Below are 22473 nucleotides of genomic sequence, written 5' to 3' on the forward strand. Positions count from 1 at the left end.
ATCACCACCAACAACAACATCATCATCATAATCACCACCACCAACAACATCATCATCATAATCACCACCACCAACAACATCATCATCATAATCACCACCACCAACAACATCATCATCATAATCACCACCACCAACAACATCATCATCATAATCACCACCACCAACAACATCATCATCATAATCACCACCACCAACATCATCATCATCATCATAATCACCACCACCAACATCATCATCATCATCATAATCACCACCACCAACATCATCGTCATCATCATAATCACCACCAACAACATCATCGTCATCATCATAATCACCACCAACATCGTCATCATCATAATCACCACCACCAACATCATCATCATCATAATCACCACCAACAACAACGTCATCATCATAATCACCACCAACAACAACATCATCATCATAATCACCACCACCACCAACATCATCATCATAATCACCACCAACATCATCATCATAATCACCACCACCAACAACATCATCATCATAATCACCACCACCAACAACATCATCATCATAATCACCACCACCAACAACATCATCATCATAATCACCACCACCAACAACATCATCATCATAATCACCACCACCAACAACATCATCATCATAATCACCACCACCAACAACATCATCATCATAATCACCACCACCAACAACATCATCATCATAATCACCACCACCAACAACATCATCATCATAATCACCACCACCAACAACATCATCATCATAATCACCACCACCAACAACATCATCATCATAATCACCACCACCAACATCATCATCATCATCATAATCACCACCACCAACATCATCATCATCATCATAATCACCACCAACATCATCATCATCATAATCACCACCAACATCTTCATCATCATAATCACCACCAACATCGTCATCATCATAATCACCACCAACATCGTCATCATCATAATCACCACCAACAACAACATCATCATCATAATCACCACCACCACCAACATCATCATCATAATCACCACCACCACCAACATCATCATCATAATCACCACCACCAACAACATCATCATCATAATCACCACCACCAACAACATCATCATCATAATCACCACCACCAACAACATCATCATCATAATCACCACCACCAACAACATCATCATCATAATCACCACCACCAACAACATCATCATCATAATCACCACCACCAACAACATCATCATCATAATCACCACCACCAACAACATCATCATCATAATCACCACCACCAACATCATCATCATAATCACCACCACCAACATCATCGTCATCATCATAATCACCACCAACAACATCATCGTCATCATCATAATCACCACCAACATCGTCATCATCATAATCACCACCAACATCATCATCATAATCACCACCAACATCGTCATCATCATAATCACCACCAACATCGTCATCATCATAATCACCACCAACATCGTCATCATCATAATCACCACCAACAACGTCATCATCATAATCACCACCAACAACATCATCATCATAATCACCACCACCAACAACATCATCATCATAATCACCACCACCAACATCATCATCATCATCATCATCACCACCAACAACATCATCATCATAATCACCACCACCAACAACATCATCATCATAATCACCACCACCTATAACATCATCATCATAATCACCACCACCACCAACAACAACATCATCATCATAATCACCACCAACATCGTCATCATCATAATCACCACCAACATCGTCATCATCATAATCACCACCAACAACAACATCATCATCATAATCACCACCAACAACAACATCATCATCATAATCACCACCACCACCAACATCATCATCATAATCACCACCACCAACAACATCATCATCATAATCACCACCACCAACAACATCATCATCATAATCACCACCACCAACAACATCATCATCATAATCACCACCACCAACAACATCATCATCATAATCACCACCACCAACAACATCATCATCATAATCACCACCACCAACAACATCATCATCATAATCACCACCACCAACATCATCATCATCATCATAATCACCACCACCAACATCATCATCATCATCATAATCACCACCACCAACATCATCATCATAATCACCACCAACATCGTCATCATCATAATCACCACCAACATCGTCATCATCATAATCACCACCACCAACATCGTCATCATCATAATCACCACCAACAACAACGTCATCATCATAATCACCACCAACAACAACGTCATCATCATAATCACCACCACCACCAACGTCATCATCATAATCACCACCAACATCATCATCATAATCACCAACAACATCATCATCATAATCACCACCACCAACAACATCATCATCATAATCACCACCACCAACAACATCATCATCATAATCACCACCACCAACAACATCATCATCATAATCACCACCACCAACAACATCATCATCATAATCACCACCACCAACAACATCATCATCATAATCACCACCACCAACAACATCATCATCATAATCACCACCACCAACAACATCATCATCATAATCACCACCACCAACAACATCATCATCATAATCACCACCACCAACAACATCATCATCATAATCACACACCCCCAGGGACCCTCCCTCCTTTCCTGCCACATCACCTCGGCCTTTACCCCTCTTCAGATAAACACACAAAAAACTGCTCTACTTCTCTTTTTGTTCACCTGTTTATCTCGATGTTGTGCTCTTATGTAATATTAGACCTTTCCAGACTGTCTCTCTAGTACTAAGACCAAAAGGAATCCAGTGGCAGAGATTGCATTGGCAGGGCAGTTCAACCGTAATTTGGTTCAGCATGCCCAGTCCTGTTCCTGTAAGGCAGCGGTGGCAGAGATTGCATTGGCAGGGCAGTTCAACCGTAGTTTGGTTCAGTGTTCAGCAAGCCCAGTCCTGTACCTGTAAGGCAGCGGTGGCAGAGATTGCATTGGCAGGGCAGTTCAACCGTAGTTTGGTTCAGTGTTCAGCAAGCCCAGTCCTGTACCTGTAAGGCAGCGGTGGCAGAGATTGCATTGGCAGGGCAGTTCAACCGTAGTTTGGTTCAGTGTTCAGCAAGCCCAGTCCTGTACCTGTAAGGCAGTGGTGGCAGAGATTGCATTGGCTGGCAGTTCTACAGTAGTTTGGTTCGGTGTTCAGCAAGCCCAGTCCTGTTCCTGTAAGGCAGCGGTGGCAGAGATTGCATTGGCAGGGCAGTTCAACCGTAGTTTGGTTCAGTGTTCAGCAAGCCCAGTCCTGTACCTGTAAGGCAGTGGTGGCAGAGATTGCATTGGCTGGCAGTTCTACAGTAGTTTGGTTCGGTGTTCAGCAAGCCCAGTCTTGTTCATGTAAGGAAGCGGTGGCAGAGATTGCATTGGCAGGGCATTTCTACAGTAGTTTGGTTCAGTGTTCAGCAAGCCCAGTCCTGTACCTGTAAGGCAGCGGTGGCAGAGATTGCATTGGCAGGGCATTTCTACAGTAGTTTGGTTCAGTGTTCAGCAAGCCCAGTCCTGTACCTGTAAGGCAGCGGTGGCAGAGATTGCATTGGCAGGGCAGTTCAACCGTTGTTTGGTTCAGTGTTCAGCAAGCCCAGTCCTGTACCTGTAAGGCAGCGGTGGCAGAGATTGCATTGGCAGGGCTGTTCTACAGTAGTTTGGTTCAGTGTTCAGCAAGCCCAGTCCTGTTCCTGTAAGGCAGCGGTGGCAGAGATTGCATTGGCAGGGCAGTTCAACCATAGTTTGGTTCAGTGTTCAGCAAGCCCAGTCCTGTACCTGTAAGGCAGCGGTGGCAGAGATTGCATTGGCAGGGCAGTTCAACCATAGTTTGGTTCAGTGTTCAGCAAGCCCAGTCCTGTACCTGTAAGGCAGTGGTGGCAGAGATTGCATTGGCAGGGCAGTTCTACAGTAGTTTGGTTCAGTGTTCAGCATGCCCAGTCCTGTACCTGTAAGGCAGTGGTGGCAGAGATTGCATTGGCTGGCAGTTCTACAGTAGTTTGGTTCAGTGTTCAGCATGCCCAGTCCTGTACCTGTAAGGCAGTGGTGGCAGAGATTGCATTGGCTGGCAGTTCTACAGTAGTTTGGTTCGGTGTTCAGCAAGCCCAGTCTTGTTCCTGTAAGGCAGCGGTGGCAGAGATTGCATTGGCAGGGCAGTTCAACCGTAGTTTGGTTCAGTGTTCAGCAAGCCCAGTCCTGTACCTGTAAGGCAGCGGTGGCAGAGATTGCATGGAGGTGGGGGACTTTGTCCAATTTGTAAGTCGCTCTGGATAAGAGCGTCTGCTAAATGACTTAAATGTAAATGTAAATCATAATCACCACCACCAACAACATCATCATCATAATCACCACCACCAACAACATCATCGTCATCATCATAATCACCACCAACAACATCATCATCATAATCACCACCAACATCATCATCATCATAATCACCACCACCAACATCATCATCATCATCATAATCACCACCACCAACATCATCATCATCATCATAATCACCACCACCAACATCATCATCATAATCACCACCAACATCGTCATCATCATAATCACCACCAACATCGTCATCATCATAATCACCACCAACATCGTCATCATCATAATCACCACCAACAACAACATCATCATCATAATCACCACCAACAACAACATCATCATCATAATCACCACCACCACCAACATCATCATCATAATCACCACCACCACCAACATCATCATCATAATCACCACCACCAACAACATCATCATCATAATCACCACCACCAACAACATCATCATCATAATCACCACCACCAACAACATCATCATCATAATCACCACCACCAACAACATCATCATCATAATAATCACCACCAACAACATCATCATCATAATCACCACCACCAACATCATCATCATCATCATAATCACCACCACCAACATCATCGTCATCATCATAATCACCACCAACAACATCATCGTCATCATCATAATCACCACCAACATCGTCATCATCATAATCACCACCAACATCGTCATCATCATAATCACCACCAACATCGTCATCATCATAATCACCACCAACATCGTCATCATCATAATCACCACCAACATCGTCATCATCATAATCACCACCAACAACGTCATCATCATAATCACCACCAACATCGTCATCATCATAATCACCACCAACAACGTCATCATCATAATCACCACCAACAACGTCGTCATCATCATAATCACCACCAACAACGTCGTCATCATCATAATCACCACCAACAACGTCGTCATCATCATAATCACCACCAACAACGTCGTCATCATCATAATCACCACCAACAACGTCGTCATCATCATAATCACCACCAACAACGTCGTCATCATCATAATCAACCACCACCACCGTCGTCATCATCATAATCACCACCAACACCGTCGTCATCATCATAATCACCACCAACAACGTCGTCATCATCATAATCACCACCAACAACGTCGTCATCATCATAATCACCACCAACAACGTCGTCATCATCATAATCACCACCACCACCGTCATCATCATCCTCAATAAAAACAGCAGCCAGTGGAGAGCCACTCACTGATATATGAAGGACTGACCTGCTCAACTCTAGTCTTCATAAACCTCTTGGTGCAGCCTGACAGGGTTATAAGGGCAATACAAATGATAGATGAGAAAATGCACACTCACTGAAAGTTCTTTATTTAAGAAATGTAATTTTTTATAACCTCTGCTGCTACTAATGAATGTAAAACGACAGTATCTAAAGACTGAAGGAAAGAGGGGGAGGGTGGTGGGGGGGTAGAGAGAGATGGAAAGAGTGAGAGGAAGAGAGGAGGGTCATTAGAGCTGCAATGAATGTCAAATAGACATCATAGAGACAGAGAAGATGGGGAGAGAGGAAGGTGGTCAGGTCAGAGAGAATGGGATGGAGGGATGGGAGGTGGTGATGGGTCAAGCTTTGGTCATGTCCAACAGAGAGGATCTGACTCACTCCTCTCACAGCTCATTAATAACACAGACGATATACTCAGCTCAGTAATGACCCAACTACGTCACAAATGGCACCCTATTTCCTATTTACTGCACTACTTTTGACCAGGGCCTATAGGGCTCTGGACAAAAGTAGTGCACTATATTGGGAATAGGGTGCAATTTTGGATGTTGACCTACTCACACAAAGTGATCACACAGTCACGTTGGTAACACACTTCAGTGACCACACTGACCACAGAGGCCAGTGACCCTCCCTCAGCTCTGGGAGATTCAGACTAAGAATATCATAGGTGTCAGTAGGTTCAGAGTTAAAAGAAAGACAGAGTAGCATCAGAGTACAGTATATACAGTATATACAGTATCTCCCTCAGTCAGTAATAGTAGTGTACTTAACTCCTCCTCTCTCCTCCTCTTTCACTAACAGCACAGATACTCCACTCATCTGTATGGCTAGAAACGACACGCTCTCTGATCCATTATCTGATAGATAGAAGTAACACACACACACACACACACTTTAAGCTTTAGAATATAATAAGAGTGTCATGGTCTATGTGTGACCTATCAGTTTAACTAGCGGAGCCAGAAGGCAGATATTCTAAGAAGCGTTGTTATCTGTGCAGACATTATCCCCAGCGCCCTATACAGCAATATTCTGGAGCTATATGTATCTCTATAGAGGGCTCTGATTAGCCCTATCTTTGATTTATGCTAATCTCTGACCATGTAAAGCCTCACATCTTTAACTAAAAATAGACTCCTTTTTTCTCTGGTCACCACGGGGATAAAGACCTTTATGTTAGAAATAGACTGCTATCAAAGAAAGAGACATTTTAAATAGAGAGAAATGAAAAGGGATTTTGAAGAAAGAGAGGTGTACATATGGAGAGATATGAGAGCATATTGAGAGTTCAGAGTAACTTGAATCGGGTTGGTATGTCACCTCCACCAATCATACTACTCCATGACATCATCATCTAACGTGCCCCCGTCCGTCTCCCTGTGGCGCTGTTTGATGGTGTCACTGCCACACAGACGTAGGTACCAAGTTGTGTGAGGCATGTTGCGTGTGCCGTCTTTTCGTGAAAGGTGTTGCATGTGTGTTGGGACATGAAATGCTGTACGTTGCTATTGTAGCCATGACGTCTGACGGCTATGAACTCTCTTTCTGATTGGCAGAATATCAACCAATTAGAGCTTTTCGGAGACATCTCCACACTCCCGGACATCTACTCCCCCTCTGTGAGTACACCCTCCTCCCCTCTCTCTCTCATGACCTTTGACCTGGTTTATCTGACGGAGGAATCATGTTGTTGTTTGTACTGGCTGGCAGAACCAAGCATACAGTATACTGTAGTGTGTTGTGTGTGTGTGTCCGTTTGGCTCCCCTGTGGGAATAAAGTGGTTTTAACCTGTTCCTCTCCCTTTCCCTCCCACCCTAGACCCCTGCCTCTCCAGCCAACACCCTGGACCCGTCTCTGGGCCTGCAGCCCCTCGCAGAACTCTTCAACCCCTTCAACCCCGCCTCTGTACCCTCAGGTAGGAACTCATCTCTCCTTTCCTCTTTGCAGCAGAGTTGGAACAAGCAGCTCTGAGAAGAGATGAGTCAGTTATAATGAGTCTGTGTAGTTCTATGAGTTTGGGACTGTCTGAATAAATCTATGCATGATAATGACTGAGGTTCATTGTGGACGTAATGACCATAGTTCAGTAGGACCATTAAGACACAATATTAACTACAGGCTAAAGTAGGTCACTGTACTGCAGTGGTAAATGGGGTACTCTGTGTTTATATGTATGTGTGTGTGCATGTGTGTGTGCTATGTGCATGTGTATAACTCGCTCGTCGACTCTCTCTGCCCAGGATATGTGGCGATGGGAGCGGTACCTACAGGTCAGGTGTGGTCGCAGCAGGCTTTTTCTGCCCAGGCAGGTCCTCTGTTTGGGGTCCAGTCCCCCCTGGGTCAGTCCCTCTCTGTAGCCCAGGTCCTGCCTGGAGGCCAGCCTCTCATCTGGGGCCAGGCCAACCTCTTCCCTGCTACACAGCAGCAGTGGGCCGCTATGACGGGAGCAGGTATATACACACAAACATGTATGTATGCACGCACACACACAGGGATGAACTAACGTGCGCATGCTCTCTCTCTCTCACACACGCACACACACACACACACAAGGATGAACTAACGTGCGCATGCTCTCTCTCACACACGCACACACACAGGGATGAACTAACGTGCGCATGCTCTCTCTCACACACGCACACACACACACACACACACAGGGATGAACTAACGTGTGCACATGCTCTCACACACACACACACACACACACACACAGAGTAAAGTGTATTGTCCTGCATCTAGGGTTCCCTGCTACAGCCTACCTCCCAGCCCAGCCAGGATCTCTGCCTGCCATGTTCCTCCCTGTCAATCAACCCTGTGACAGCCTATCATCTGCCAGCGCTGCCTCTAACCCCACCCCCTCATCAGCCTCAAGTCCACAGCATGCAGAGAGGCAGCGGCAGAGGATGAGCAAGGTAGGAGAATTGTATTCTATAGATTAAAAAATAAAATATGCTATTTACCAAGCAAGTCATTGGAGAACCAATTCACATTGATAGTAATGGCCTGGCCAAGACACAAAAACTCTATACAACACAAAATGTCACAGTGTGTCTTTAACATCCTCTACTCCCTCTGTAGGAGATGTTTAAGGACTTCCAGCTAGCGAAGCCCCCTGCCATGCCTGCTAAGATGGGGGACCAGCACCCCTGTCTAGCTGGGACCTCGGATGCCTTCAGCTCCTATTTCAGCCGTGTGGGGACCGTCACCGATACATATGACTGTGACGACTTTGACATCTCTCAGCTCAACCTCACTCCTGTCACCTCCACCACTCCCTCCACTAACTCACGTATGTACACACTCATGGCTGTTTGATTTGTGTTTATAGCTAAATGACTCTCTGTTTGGAAGTTGTCTCCTACCTTCACCCCTCATACCGCTCTACCTTCATTTTTGCCTCCCTGTCTTTTTGATTTTCTGTATCTCATTTAATTAGTTGTAATTTGTCATGATCATCAATAAAACTGCAGAGAGACAGTTGCTGGGAACTCCAGAAGAATGCTGAATCTCTGTACTTTCATCCCATCTCTCTCCACCCCTTCCCCCTCTCCTCCCCCAGCTCCGACCCCGGCCCCCAGACAGAGTTCTCCATCTAAATCGGCGGCGTCTCACGTTAGTGACCACATTGACCACATCAGTGACCCCCCCACAGACGCCACCGACCCCTCCACAGATGACTCGTTCGGTGAAGTCGAGGGCAGCCCCAGTCGAAGTGGAGAGGAGGATGCGGTGAGTACGTGTGTGTGTGTGTGTGTGTGTGTGTGTGTGTGTGTGTGTGTGTGTGTGTGTGTGTGTGTGTGTGTGTGTGTGTATGAAATGAGATCTGTTGATGAATAGGCTGTGTAGCAGCACTATGGACTAGTTCATCTCTGTGACTGGCTACTTGTGTGTGTGTGTGTGTGTGTGTGTGTGTGTGTGTGTGTGTGTGTGTGTGTGTGTGTGTGTGTGTGTGTGTGTGTGTGTGTGTGTGTGTGTGTGTGTGTGTGTGTGTGTGTGTGGCCAGTAAAGTGTTAATTGAGCTGCTGGAGGTGTCAGATCATTAATTAATGTTAACAGGTAGCTCCATACATCACTTCCTCTATAGCACTATGTTATTATTCAACTGATGAACTAGTGTCTTTCCTAGGGCAATTCATATTTATTATTTACCTGGATTCAAGAGCTAGAGAGAGAGAGAGAATGAGAAAGTGTGAGACAGAGTGAATGAGAGAGAGGTAGGTAGGTACAGAAACAGTGCTGTGAAACAGAGATACATAGAGAGAGGAATGGGAAAGTGTGAGACAGAGTGAATGAGAGAGAGGTAGGTAGGTACAGAAACAGTGCTGTGAAACAGAGATACATAGAGAGAGGAATGGGAAAGTGTGAGACAGAGTGAATGAGAGAGAGGTAGGTAGGTACAGAAACAGTGCTATGAAACAGAGATACATAGAGAGAGGAATGGGAAAGTGTGAGACAGAGTGAATGAGAGAGGTAGGTAGGTACAGAAACAGTGCTGTGAAACAGAGATACATAGAGAGAGGAATGGGAAAGTGTGAGACAGAGTGAATGAGAGAGGTAGGTAGGTACAGAAACAGTGCTGTGAAACAGAGATACATAGAGAGAGGAATGGGAAAGTGTGAGACAGAGTGAATGAGAGAGAGGTAGGTAGGTACAGAAACAGTGCTGTGAAACAGAGATACATAGAGAGAGGAATGGGAAAGTGTGAGACAGAGTGAATGAGAGAGAGGTAGGTAGGTACAGAAACAGTGCTGTGAAACAGAGATACATAGAGAGAGGAATGGGAAAGTGTGAGACAGAGTGAATGAGAGAGGTAGGTAGGTACAGAAACAGTGCTGTGAAACAGAGATACATAGAGAGAGGAATGGGAAAGTGTGAGACAGAGTGAATGAGAGAGGTAGGTAGGTACAGAAACAGTGCTGTGAAACAGAGATACATAGAGAGAGGAATGGGAAAGCACTGGGGTCACAAACCTGACAATGGTAGAAAAAAACTGAATTGGAAGCGATCTACCATTGATTCTGTATGCCAGTCTTCTCTCCCCTGCCCCCCCCCCTCTCTCTCTCTCTCTCTCTCTATCTTCTCTCTCCCTGCCCCCACCCCTCTCTCTCTCTCTCTCTCTCTCTCTCTCTCTCTATCTTCTCTCCCCCTGCCCCCACCCCTCTCTCTCTCCCCCTGCCCCCACCCCTCTCTCTCTCTATCTTCTCTCTCTCCCCCTGCCCCCACCCCTCTCTCTCTCTATCTTCTCTCTCCCCTGCCCCCACCCCCCTCTCTCTCTATCTTCTCTCTCCCCCTGCCCCCACCCATCTCTCTCTCTCTATCTTCTCTCTCCCCCTGCCCCCCCCCTCTCTCTCTCTATCTTCTCTCTCCCCCTGCCCCCACCCCCCTCTCTCTCTCTATCTTCTCTCTCCCCCTGCCCCCCCCCTCTCTCTCTCTATCTCTCTCTCCCCCTGCCCCCACCCCTCTCTCTCTCTATCTTCTCCACCCCCACCCCTCTCTCTCTCTATCTCTCTCTCCCCCTGCCCCCACCCCTCTCTCTCTCTATCTTCTCTCTCCCCCTGCCCCCACCCCCCTCTCTCTCTATCTTCTCTCCCCCTGCCCCCACCCCCTCTCTCTCTCTATCTTCTCTCTCCCCCTGCCCCCACCTCTCTCTATCTTCTCTCTCCCCCTGCCCCCACCCCTCTCTCTCTCTATCTTCTCTCTCCCCCTGCCCCCACCCCTCTCTCTCTCTATCTTCTCTCTCCCCCTGCCCCCACCCCTCTCTCTCTCTATCTTCTCTCTCCCCCTGCCCCCACCCCTCTCTCTCTCTATCTTCTCTCTCCCCCTGCCCCCACCCCCTCTCTCTCTATCTTCTCTCTCCCCTGCCCCCACCCCTCTCTCTCTCTATCTCTCTATCTTCTCTCTCCCCCTGCCCCCACCCCCTCTCTCTCTCTCTATCTTCTCTCCCCTGCCCCCACCCCCCTCTCTCTCTCTCTCTCTATCTTCTCTCTCCCCCTGCCCCCACCCCCTCTCTCTCTCTCTCTCTATCTTCTCTCTCCCCCTGCCCCCACCCCCTCTCTCTCTCTCTATCTTCTCTCTCCCCTGCCCCCACCCCCCTCTCTCTCTCTATCTTCTCTCTCCCCTGCCCCCACCCCTCTCTCTCCCTGCCCCCACCCCTCTCTCTCTCTCTCTCTCTATCTTCTCTCTCCCCCTGCCCCCACCCCCTCTCTCTCTCTCTATCTTCTCTCTCCCCTGCCCCCACCCCCTCTCTCTATCTTATCTCACCCCCTGCCCCACCCTCTCTCTCTCTCTCTATCTCTCCCCTGTCCCCACCCCTCTCTCTCTCTATATTCTCTCTCCCCTGCCCCCACATCATCACTCTCCCCTCTCTATCTTCTCTCTCCCTGCCCACCCCCCTCTCTCTCTCTATCTTCTCTCTCCCCCTGCCCCCACCCCTCTCTCTCTATCATCTCTCCCCCTGCCCCCACCCATCATCATCTCTCTCTCTCTATCTTCTTTCTCCCCCTGCCCCCACCTCTCTCTCTCATCTTCTCTCACCCCCCTGCCCCCACCCCCTCTCTCTATCTCTATCTTCTCTCACCACCCTGCCCCCACCCCTCTCTCTCTCTCTATCTTCTCTCTCCCTGCCCCCACCCCCCTCTCTCTATCTCTATCTTCTCTCTCCCCCACCCCCACATCTCTCTCTCTATAATCTCTCCCCTGCCCCCACCCCTCTCATCTCTATCTCTCTATCTTCTCTCTCCCCCTGCCCCCACCCCTCTCTCTATCTCTCTATCTTCTCTCTCCCCTGCCCCCACCCCCATCTCTCTCTCTCTCTATCTTCTCTCTCCCCTGCCCCCCACCCCTCTCTCTCTATCTCTCTATCTTCTCTCTCCCCCTGCCCCCACCCCTCTCTCTCTCTCTCTATCTTCTCTCTCCCCTGCCCCCCCACCCCTCTCTCTCTCTCTCTCTCTCTCTCTATCTTCTCTCTCCCTGCCCCCACCCTCTCTCTCTCTCTCTCTATCTTCTCTCTCCCCCTGCCCCCACCCCCTCTCTCTCTATCTCTCTCCCCCTGCCCCCCCACCCCCAACTCTCTCTCTCTCTCTCTCTCTATCTTCTCTCTCCCCCTGCCCCCACCCCTCTCTCTCTATCTTCTCTCTCCCCTGCCCCCCACCCCCTCTCTCTCTCTCTATCTTCTCTCTCCCCTGCCCCCACCCCTCTCTCTCTCTCTCTATCTTCTCTCCTCTATCTCTCTCCCCCCCCCCCACCCTCTCTCTCTCTCTCTATCTTCTCTCCCCTGCCCCCACCCCCCTCTCTCTATCTTCTCTCTCCCCCACCCTCTCTCTCTCTCTATCTTCTCTCTCCCCCTGCCCCCACCCCCTCTCTCTCTCTATCTTCTCTCTCCCCCTGCCCCCACCCCCTCTCTCTCTCTATCTTCTCTCTCCCCCTGCCCCCACCCCTCTCTCTCTCTATCTCTCTCCCCCTAATCACCCCCCACCCCTCTCTCTCTCTATCTTCTCTCTCCCCCTGCCCCCACCCCTCTCTCTCTCTATCTTCTCTCTCCCTGCCCCCACCCCCTCTCTCTCTCTATCTTCTCTCTCCCCCTGCCCCACCCCTCTCTCTCTCTCTCTATCTTCTCTCTCCCCTGCCCCACCCCCCTCTCTCTCTCTCTATCTTCTCTCTCCCCTGCCCCCACCCCTCTCACTCTCCCTCTCTATCTCCCTCTCTCTCTATCTTCTCTCTCCCCTGCCCCCACCCCTCTCTCTCTCTATATTCTCTCTCCCCTGCCCCACCCCTCTCTCTCTCTCTATCTTCTCTCTCCCCCTGCCCCCACCCCCTCTCTATCTTCTCTCAGATAATCCCCCCACCCCCTCTCTCTCTCTCCATCTTCTCTCTCCCCCTGCCCCCACCCCCTCTCTCTATCTTCTCTCCCCCTGCCCCCACCCCCCCCTCTCTCTCTATCTTCTCTCTCCCCTGCCCCCACCCCCTCTCTCTCTCTATCTTCTCTCACCCCCCTGCCCCCACCCCTCTCTCTCTTCTCTTCTCTTTTTCATCTCTTTCTCTCTTCTCTCTTCTCTCTCTCTCTCCCTGCCCCCCTCTCTCTCTCTCTCTCCCTGCCCCCTCTCTCTCTCTCTCCCTGCCCCCCACCTCTATCTCTCTCCCTGCCCCCCCACTCTCTCTCTCTCCCTGCCCCCCACCTCTCATCTCTCTCCCTGCCCCCCACCTCTATCTCTCTCCCTGCCCCCCAGATCTCTCTCTCCCCCTGCCCCCCACCTCATCTCTCTCCTCTCTCTCTCTCTCCCCCATAATGGTGACTCTCTCTATCTTCTCTCTCTCCAACCCCATCTCTCTCTCCCTGCCCCCCACACCTCTCTCTCTCTCCCTGCCCCCACCTCTCTCTCTCTCCCTGCCCCCACCCTCTCTCTCTCCCTGCCCCCCACCTCTCTCTCTCCCCCTACCCCCCACCCACTCTCTCTCTCTATCTTCTCTCTCTCCCTGCCCCCCCTCTCTCTCTCCCTGCCCCCCACCTCTCTCTCTCTCTCCCTGCCCCCACCTCTCTCTCTCTCCCTCGTCCCCCACCTCTCCCTCTCTCTCCCTGCCCCCACCTCTCTCTCTCCCCCTACCCCCCACCCTCTCTCTATCTTCTCTCTCTCCCTGCCCCCCCTCTCTCTCTCCCACCCCCCACTCTCTCTCTCTCTCTCTCTCTCTCTCTCCCTGCCCCCCACCTCTCTCTCTCTCTCCCCTGCCCCCTACCTCTCTCTTCTCTCTCTCCCCCTGCCCCCCACCCACTCTCTCTCTCTCTCCCCCTACCCCCCACCCCCCCTCTCTCTCTCTCTCTCCCCCTGCCCCTTCCTCTCTCTCTCTCTTCTCTCTCTCCCTGCCCCCACCCACTCTCTTCTCTCTCTCCCCCTGCCCCCCCCCTCTCTCTCCCTGCCCCCCACCTCTCTCTCTCTCCTCTCTCCCTGCCCCCCACCTCTCTCTCTCTCCCTGCCCCCACCTCTCTCTCTCTCTCCCCCTGCCCCCACCCACTCTCTCTCTCTCCTCTCACCCCTGCCCCCCTCTCTCTCTCTCTCCCTGCCCCCACCTCTCTCTCTCCCCCTGCCCCCACCCTCTCACTCTCCCTGCCCCCCACCTAATCTCTCTCCCCCCCCCACATCTCTCTCTCTCCCCTGCCCCCTACCTCTCTCTCTTCTCTCCCTGCCCCCCACCTCTCTCTCTCCCTGCCCCCCCCTCTCTCTCTCCCTGCCCCCCACCTCTCTCTCTCTCTCTCCCCCCTGTCCCCCACCCATTCTCTCTTCTCTCTCTCTCCCCCTGCCCCCACCCACTCTCTCTCTCTCTCTTCTCTCTCTCCCCCTGCCCCCCACCCCACTCTCTCTCTCTCTTCTCTCTCTCTCTCCCTGCCCCCCACCTCTCTCTCTCTCTCTCCCCTGCCCCCCACCCATTCTCTCTTCTCTCTCTCTCCCCCTGCCCCCACCCACTCTCTCTCTCTCTCTCTCTCTCTCTCTCTCTCTCCCTGCCCCCCACCTCTCTCTCTCTCTCCCTCCCCCCCCCACTCTCTCTCATCTTCTCACCTCCCCCTGCCCCCCCTCTCTCTCTCCCTGCCCCCCACCTCTCTCTCTCTCTCTCTCTCTCTCCCCCTGCCCCCCCTCTCTCTCCCTGCCCCCCACCTCTATCTCTCTCCCTGCCCCCACCTCTCTCTCTCTCTCTCTCCCTGCCCCCACCTCTCTCTCTCTCCCGGCCCCCCACCTCTATCTCTCTCCCTGCCCCCCACCTCTCTCTCTCTCTCTCTCCCTGCCCCCACCTCTCTCTCATCTCCGGCCCCCACCACCTCTCTCTCTCTTCTCTCTCTCTCTCCCCCTGCCCCCCCTCTCTCTCCCTGCCCCCCACCTCTATCTCTCTCCCTGCCCCCCACCTCTCTCTCTCTCTCTCTCCCTGCCCACCTCTCTCTCTCTCCCTGCCCCCCACCTCTCTCTCTCTCTCTCTCTCCCCCCTGCCCCCCCCCAACTCTCTCTCTTCTCTCACCCCCTGCCCCCCCCTCTCTCTATCTCTATCTTCTCTCTCCCCTGCCCCCACCCCCTCTCTCTCTCTCTCTCTCTCTCTATCTTCTCTCTCCCCCTGCCCCCACCCCCTCTCTCTCTCTATCTTCTCTCCCCTGCCCCCACCCCACTCTCTCTCTCTCTCTATCTTCTCTCTCCCCCTGCCCCCACCCCCCTCTCTCTCTCTCTCTATCTTCTCTCTCTCTATCTTCTCTCTCCCCTGCCCCCACCCCCTCTCTCTCTCTCTCTATCTTCTCTCTCCCCTGCCCCCACCCCTCTCTCTCTCTATCTTCTCTCTCCCCCTGCCCCCACTCTCTCTCTCTCTCTCTATCTTCTCTCTCCCCCTGCCCCCACCCCTCTCTCTCTCTCTCTATCTTCTCTCTCCCCCTGCCCCCACCCCTCTCTCTCTATCTTCTCTCTCCCCCTGCCCCCCACCCCTCTCTCTCTCTATCTCTCTCCCCCTGCCCCCACCCCCTCTCTCTCTCTATCTTCTCTCTCCCCCTGCCCCCACCTCTCTCTCTCTATCTTCTCTCTCCCCCTGCCCCCCCACCCCTCTCTCTCTCTATCTTCTCTCTCCCCTGCCCCCACCTCTCTCTCTCTCTCTCTCTATCTTCTCTCTCCCCTGCCCCACCCCCTCTCTCTCTCTCTCTATCTTCTCTCTCCCCTGCCCCCCACCCCTCTCTCTCTCCCTGCCCCCCACCCCCTCTCTCTCTCTATCTTCTCTCTCCCCCTGCCCCCACCCCTCTCTCTCTCTATCTTCTCTCTCCCCCTGCCCCCCACCCCCTCTCTCTCTCTATCTTCTCTCTCCCCCTGCCCCCACCCCCTCTCTCTCTCTATTCTCTCTCCCCCACCCCCACCCCCTCTCTCTCTCTATCTTCTCTCTCCCCCTGCCCCCACCCCCTCTCTCTCTCTCTCTCTCTATCTTCTCTCTCCCCTGCCCCCACCCCCTCTCTCTCTCTCTCTATCTTCTCTCTCCCCTGCCCCCACCCCCCTCTCACTCTCCCTCTCTATCTCCCTCTCTCTCTATCTCTCTCTCCCTGCCCCCCCCACCCCTCTCTCTCTCTATATTCTCTCTCCCCTGCCCCACCCCTCTCTCTCTCTCTATCTTCTCTCTCCCCCTGCCCCCCCCCCCTCTCTCTATCTTCTCTCCCCCTGCCCCCCACCCCCTCTCTCTCTCTCCATCTTCTCTCTCCCCCTGCCCCCACCCCCTCTCTCTATCTTCTCTCTCCCCTGCCCCCACCCCCTCTCTCTCTATCTTCTCTCTCCCCTGCCCCCCCACCCCTCTCTCTCTCTCTATCTTCTCTCTCCCCCTGCCCCCACCCCTCTCTCTCTTCTCTTCTCTCTTTTTCACCACTCTTTCTCTCTTCTCTCTTCTCTATCTCTCCCTGCCCCCTCTCTCTCTCTCTCCCCCCCTCTCTCTCTCTCTCCCTGCCCCCCACCTCTATCTCTCTCCCTGCCCCCCACTCTCTCTCTCTCCCCTGCCCCCCACCTCTATCTCTCTCCCTGCCCCCCACCTCTATCTCTCTCCCTGCCCCCACCTCTCTCTCTCCCCCTAATCACCCCCCCACCTCTCTCTCTCACCTTCTCTCTCTCCCCCTGCCCCCCACCAACTCTCTCTATCTTCTCTCTCTCCCCCCCCCTCTCTCTCTCCCTGCCCCCACCCTCTCTCTCTCTCCCTGCCCCCACCCTCTCTCTCTCTCCCTGCCCCCCCCCTCTCTCTCTCCCTGCCCCCACTCTCTCTCTCCCCCTACCCCCCCCCTCTCTCTCTCTCATCTTCTCTCTCTCCCTGCCCCCCCTCTCTCTCTCCCTGCCCCCACCTCTCTCTCTCTCTCCCTGCCCCCACCTCATCTCTCTCTCTCCCTGCCCCCACCTCTCCTCTCTCTCCCTGCCCCCACCCTCTCTCTCTCCCCCACCCCCACCCACTCTCTCTCTATCTTTCTCTCTCCCTGCCCCCCCTCTCTCTCTCCCTCCCCCCACCCACTCTCTCTCTCTCTCTCTCTCCCCTGCCCCCCACCTCTCTCTCTCTCCCTGCCCCCTACTCTCTCTCTTCTCTCTCTCCCCCTGCCCCCCACCTCTCTCTCTCTCTCCCCCTACCCCCCACCCCCTCTCTCTCTCTCTCTCTCCCCCTGCCCCCTTCCTCTCTCTCTCTCTTCTCTCTCTCCCCCCTGCCCCCCACCCACTCTCTCTTCTCTCTCTCTCCCCCTGCCCCCCTCTCTCTCTCCCTGCCCCCCACCTCTCTCTCTCTCTCTCTCCCTGCCCCCCACCTCTCTCTCTCTCTCCCTGCCCCCACCTCTCTCTCTCTCTCCCCTGCCCCCCCACCCAACTCTCTCTCTCTCTCTCACCCCCCCCCCCTCTCTCTCTCTCTCCCTGCCCCCCCCTCTCTCTCTCCCCTGCCCCCACCCTCTCACTCTCCCTGCCCCCACCTCTATCTCTCTCCCTGCCCCCCACCTCTCTCTCTCTCCCCTGCCCCCCTACCTCTCTCTCTTCTCTCCCTGCCCCCCACCTCTCTCTCTCCCTGCCCCCCCTCTCTCTCTCCCTGCCCCCCACCCTCTCTCTCTCTCTCCCCCTGTCCCCCACCCATTCTCTCTTCTCTCTCTCTCCCCCTGCCCCCACCCACTCTCTCTCTCTCTCTTCTCTCTCTCCCCCTGCCCCCCACCCCCTCTCTCTCTCTCTCTCTCTCTCTCTCCCTGCCCCCCACATCTCTCTCTCTCTCTCCCCCTGCCCCCCACCCATTCTCTCTTCTCTCTCTCTCCCCCTGCCCCCACCCACTCTCTCTCTCTCTCTTCTCTCTCTCTCTCTCTCCCTGCCCCCCACCTCTCTCTCTCTCTCCCTGCCCCCTGGGACTCTCTCTCTATCTTCTCTCTCCCCCTGCCCCCCTCTCTCTCCCTGCCCCCCACCTCTCTCTCTCTTCTCTCTCTCTCTCCCCTGCCCCCCCCCCCTCTCTCTCCCTGCCCCCCCACCTCTATCTCTCTCCCTGCCCCCCACCTCTCTCTCTCTCTCTCTCCCTGCCCCCACCTCTCTCTCTCTCGGCCCCCCACCTCTATCTCTCTCCCTGCCCCCCACCTCTCTCTCTCTCTCTCTCCCTGCCCCCACCTCTCTCTCTCTCCCGGCCCCCCACCTCTCTCTCTCTTCTCTCTCTCTCTCCCCCCCTGCCCCCCCCCCCCTCTCTCTCCCTGCCCCCCACCTCTATCTCTCTCCCTGCCCCCCCCTCTCTCTCTCTCTCTCTCCCTGCCCCCACCTCTCTCTCTCTCCCTCCCCCCCCTCTCTCTCTCTCTCTCTCTCCCCTGCCCCCCACCCTCCACTCTCTTCTCTCACCCCCTGCCCCCTCCCTCTCTCTATCTCTCTCTCTCTCTAGAAGTAACCCTGCCCCCACCCACTCTCTCTCTATCTTTCTCTCCGCCTCTCTCTAAAACTGCCCCCCCCCTCTCTCTCTCTCTCTCTCTCCCCCTGCCCCCCACCCTCTCTCTCTTCTCTCACCCCCTGCCCCTCCCCCTCTCTCTATCTCTCTCTTCTCTCTCTCCCCCTGCCCCCCACCCACTCTCTCTCTATCTTCTCTCTCCGCCTGCCCCCCCTCTCTCTCTCCCTGCCCCCCACCTCTCTCTCTCTCTCTCTCTCTCCCTGCCCCCCACCCACTCTCTCTCTCTCTCTCTCTCTCTCCAACTGCCCCCCAACCCTCTTTCTCTCTCCCTGCCCCCCACCTCTCTCTCTCCCTGCCCCCCCCCTCTCTCTCTCCCTGCCCCCACCTCTCTCTCTCTCCCTGCCCCCCAAACCTCTCTCTCTCTCTCCAACTGCCCCCCAACCCCCTCTCTCTCTCCCTGCCCCCACCTCTCTCTCTCTCCCTGCCCCCCACCCTCTCTCTCTCTCCAACTGCCCCCCAACCCTCTCTCTCTCCCCCTGCCCCCCCCCCCCCTCTCTCTCTCTCCCTGCCCCCCCTCTCTCTCTCCCTGCCCCCCCCCTCTCTCTCTCCCTGCCCCCCACCTCTATCTCTCTCCCTGCCCCCCACTCTCTCTCTCTCCCTGCCCCCACCCCTCTCTCTCTCTGCCCCCTCTCTCTCTCCCCCTCCCCCCCCCCTCTCTCTCTCTCCCTGCCCCCACCCCCCTCTCTCTCTCTATCTTCTCTCTCCCCCTGCCCCCACCCCCTCTCTCTCTCTATCTTCTCTCTCCCCTGCCCCCACCCCTCTCACTCTCCCTCTCTATCTTCTCTCTCCCCTGCCCCCACCCCCTCTCTCTCTCTCTATCTTCTCTCTCCCCCTGCCCCCACCCCCTCTCTCTATCTTCTCTCTCCCCCTGCCCCCCACCCCTCTCTCTCTCCATCTTCTCTCTCTCCCTGCCCGCCACCTCTCTCTCTTCTCTCTCCCACTGCCCCCCAAACCTCTCTCTCTCTCTCCAACTGCCCCCCAACCCCCTCTCTCTCTCCCTGCCCCCACCTCTCTCTCTCTCCCTGCCCCCCACCTCTCTCTCTCTCTCCAACTGCCCCCCAACCCTCTCTCTCTCCCCCTGCCCCCCCTCTCTCTCTCTCCCTGCCCCCCCCCCTCTCTCTCTCCCTGCCCCCCCTCTCTCTCTCCCTGCCCCCCACCTCTATCTCTCTCTCTCCCTCCCACCCTCTCTCTCTCTCCCTGCCCCCACCCCCTCTCTCTCTCTGCCCCCTCTCTCTCTCCCCCTGCCCCCCCCCCCCTCTCTCTCTCTCTCTCCCCCTGCCCCCCCCCTCTCTCTCTCTCTTCTCTCTCTCTCCCTGCCCCCACCCACTCTCTCTTCTCTCTCTCCCCCCCTGCCCCCCCTCTCTCTCTCTCCCTGCCCCCCACCTCTCTCTCTCTCTCTCTCTCCCTGCCCCCACCTCTCTCTCTCTCTCCCTGCCCCCCCACCTCTCTCTCTCTCTCCCCCTGCCCCCCACCCACTCTCTCTCTCCTCTCACCCCCTGCCCCCCTCTCTCTCTCTCCCTGCCCCCCACCTCTCTCTCTCCCTGCCCCCACCCCTCTCACTCTCCCTGCCCCCCACCTCTATCTCTCTCCCTGCCCCCCACCTCTCTCTCTCTCCCTGCCCCCTACCTCTCTTCTCTCCCTGCCCCCACCTCTCTCTCTCCCCCCCCCCCTCTCTCTCCCTGCCCCCACCTCTCTCTCTCTCTCCCCCTGTCCCCCACCCATTCTCTCTTCTCTCTCTCCCCCTGCCCCCACCCTCTCTCTCTCTCTTCTCTCTCTCCCCCTGCCCCCCACCCCACTCTCTCTCTCTCTTCTCTCTCTCTCTCCCTGCCCCCCACCCCTCTCTCTCTCTCCCCCTGCCCCCCACCCATTCTCTCTTCTCTCTCTCTCCCCCTGCCCCCACCCACTCTCTCTCTCTCTCTCTCTCCTCTCTCTCTCCCTGCCCCCCACCTCTCTCTCTCTCTCCCTGCCCCCCACCCACTCTCTCTCTATCTTCTCTCTCCCCCCTGCCCCCCCTCTCTCCCCCTGCCCCCCTCTCTCTCCCTGCCCCCCACCTCTATCTCTCTCCCTGCCCCCCACCTCTCTCTCTCTCTCTCCCTGCCCCCACCTCTCTCTCTCTCCCCGGCCCCCACCTCTATCTCTCTCCCTGCCCCCCACCTCTCTCTCTCTCCCTGCCCCCACCTCTCTCTCTCTCCCGGCCCCCCACTCTCTCTCTCTTCTCTCTCTCTCCCCCTGCCCCCCCTCTCTCTCCCTGCCCCCCACCTCTATCTCTCTCCCTGCCCCCACTCTCTCTCTCTCTCCCTGCCCCCACCTCTCTCTCTCTCCCTGCCCCCCACCTCTCTCTCTCTCTCTTCTCTCTCCCCCTGCCCCCTCCCCCCTCTCTCTCCCTGCCCCCCCCTCTCTCTCCCTGCCCCCCCTCTCTCTCTCCCTGCCCCCCACCTCTATCTCTCTCTCCCTCCCACCTCTCTCTCTCTCCCTGCCCCCACCCCTCTCCTCTCTCTGCCCCCTCTCTCTCTCCCCCTGCCCCCCACCTCTCTCTCTCTCTCCCTGCCCCCACCCCCTCTCTCTCTCTATCTTCTCTCTCCCCCTGCCCCCACCCCCTCTCTCTCTCTATCTTCTCTCTCCCCTGCCCCACCCTCTCTCTCTCTCTCTCTCTATCTCTCTCTCCCCTGCCCCCCACCCCCTCTCTCTCTCTCCATCTTCTCTCTCTCCCTGCCCCCCACCTCTCTCTCTTCTCTCTCCCACTGCCCCCCAAACCTCTCTCTCTCTCTCTCCAACTGCCCCCCAACCCCTCTCTCTCTCCCTGCCCCCCCTCTCTCTCTCTCCCTGCCCCCCCCCCCTCTCTCTCTCCCTGCCCCCCACCTCTATCTCTCTCCCTGCCCCCACCTCTCTCTCTCTCTCTCCTGCCCCCCACCTCTATCTCTCTCCCTGCCCCCCACCCCTCTCTCTCTCCCTGCCCCCCCTCTCTCTCTCCCTGCCCCCACTCTCTCTCTCTCCCTGCCCCCCACCTCTCTCTTCTCTCTCTCCCCTGCCCCCCACCCACTCTCTCTCTCTCTCTCCAACTGCCCCCCCCAACCCTCTCTCTCTCTCCCTGCCCCCCACCTCTCTCTCTCCCTGCCCCCCCTCTCTCTCTCCCTGCCCCCACCTCTCTCTCCCTGCCCCCCCACCTCTCTCTCTTCTCTCTCTCCCTGCCCCCCACCTCTCTCTTCTCTCTCCCACTGCCCCCCAAACTCTCTCTCTCTCTCCAACTGCCCCCAACCCCCTCTCTCTCTCCCTCTCTCTCTCTCCCTGCCCCCCACCCTCTCTCTCTCTCTCCAACTGCCCCCCAACCCTCTCTCTCTCCCCCTGCCCCCCCCCCCTCTCTCTCTCCCTGCCC

At 54.7% G+C, this 22473-nt stretch overlaps 1 protein-coding gene across 1 annotated transcript in view; it reads left to right on the top strand.

The window, feature by feature from the left end:
* The window catches only part of LOC135512971 (disabled homolog 1-like), a 168955-nt gene that overhangs the window by 136285 nt on the left and 10197 nt on the right, over positions 1-22473 (top strand). Inside the window, exons 8-13 of the mRNA XM_064935532.1 lie at positions 7222-7284; positions 7485-7581; positions 7907-8116; positions 8409-8581; positions 8748-8958; positions 9229-9398. Of these exons, the coding sequence (XP_064791604.1) occupies positions 7222-7284; positions 7485-7581; positions 7907-8116; positions 8409-8581; positions 8748-8958; positions 9229-9398 (924 nt within the window). The remainder of the gene's footprint in view (positions 1-7221; positions 7285-7484; positions 7582-7906; positions 8117-8408; positions 8582-8747; positions 8959-9228; positions 9399-22473) is intronic.

Source organism: Oncorhynchus masou, chromosome 24 (genome assembly GCF_036934945.1).
Source record: "Oncorhynchus masou masou isolate Uvic2021 chromosome 24, UVic_Omas_1.1, whole genome shotgun sequence".
Classification (NCBI taxonomy): Eukaryota; Metazoa; Chordata; class Actinopteri; order Salmoniformes; family Salmonidae; genus Oncorhynchus; species Oncorhynchus masou.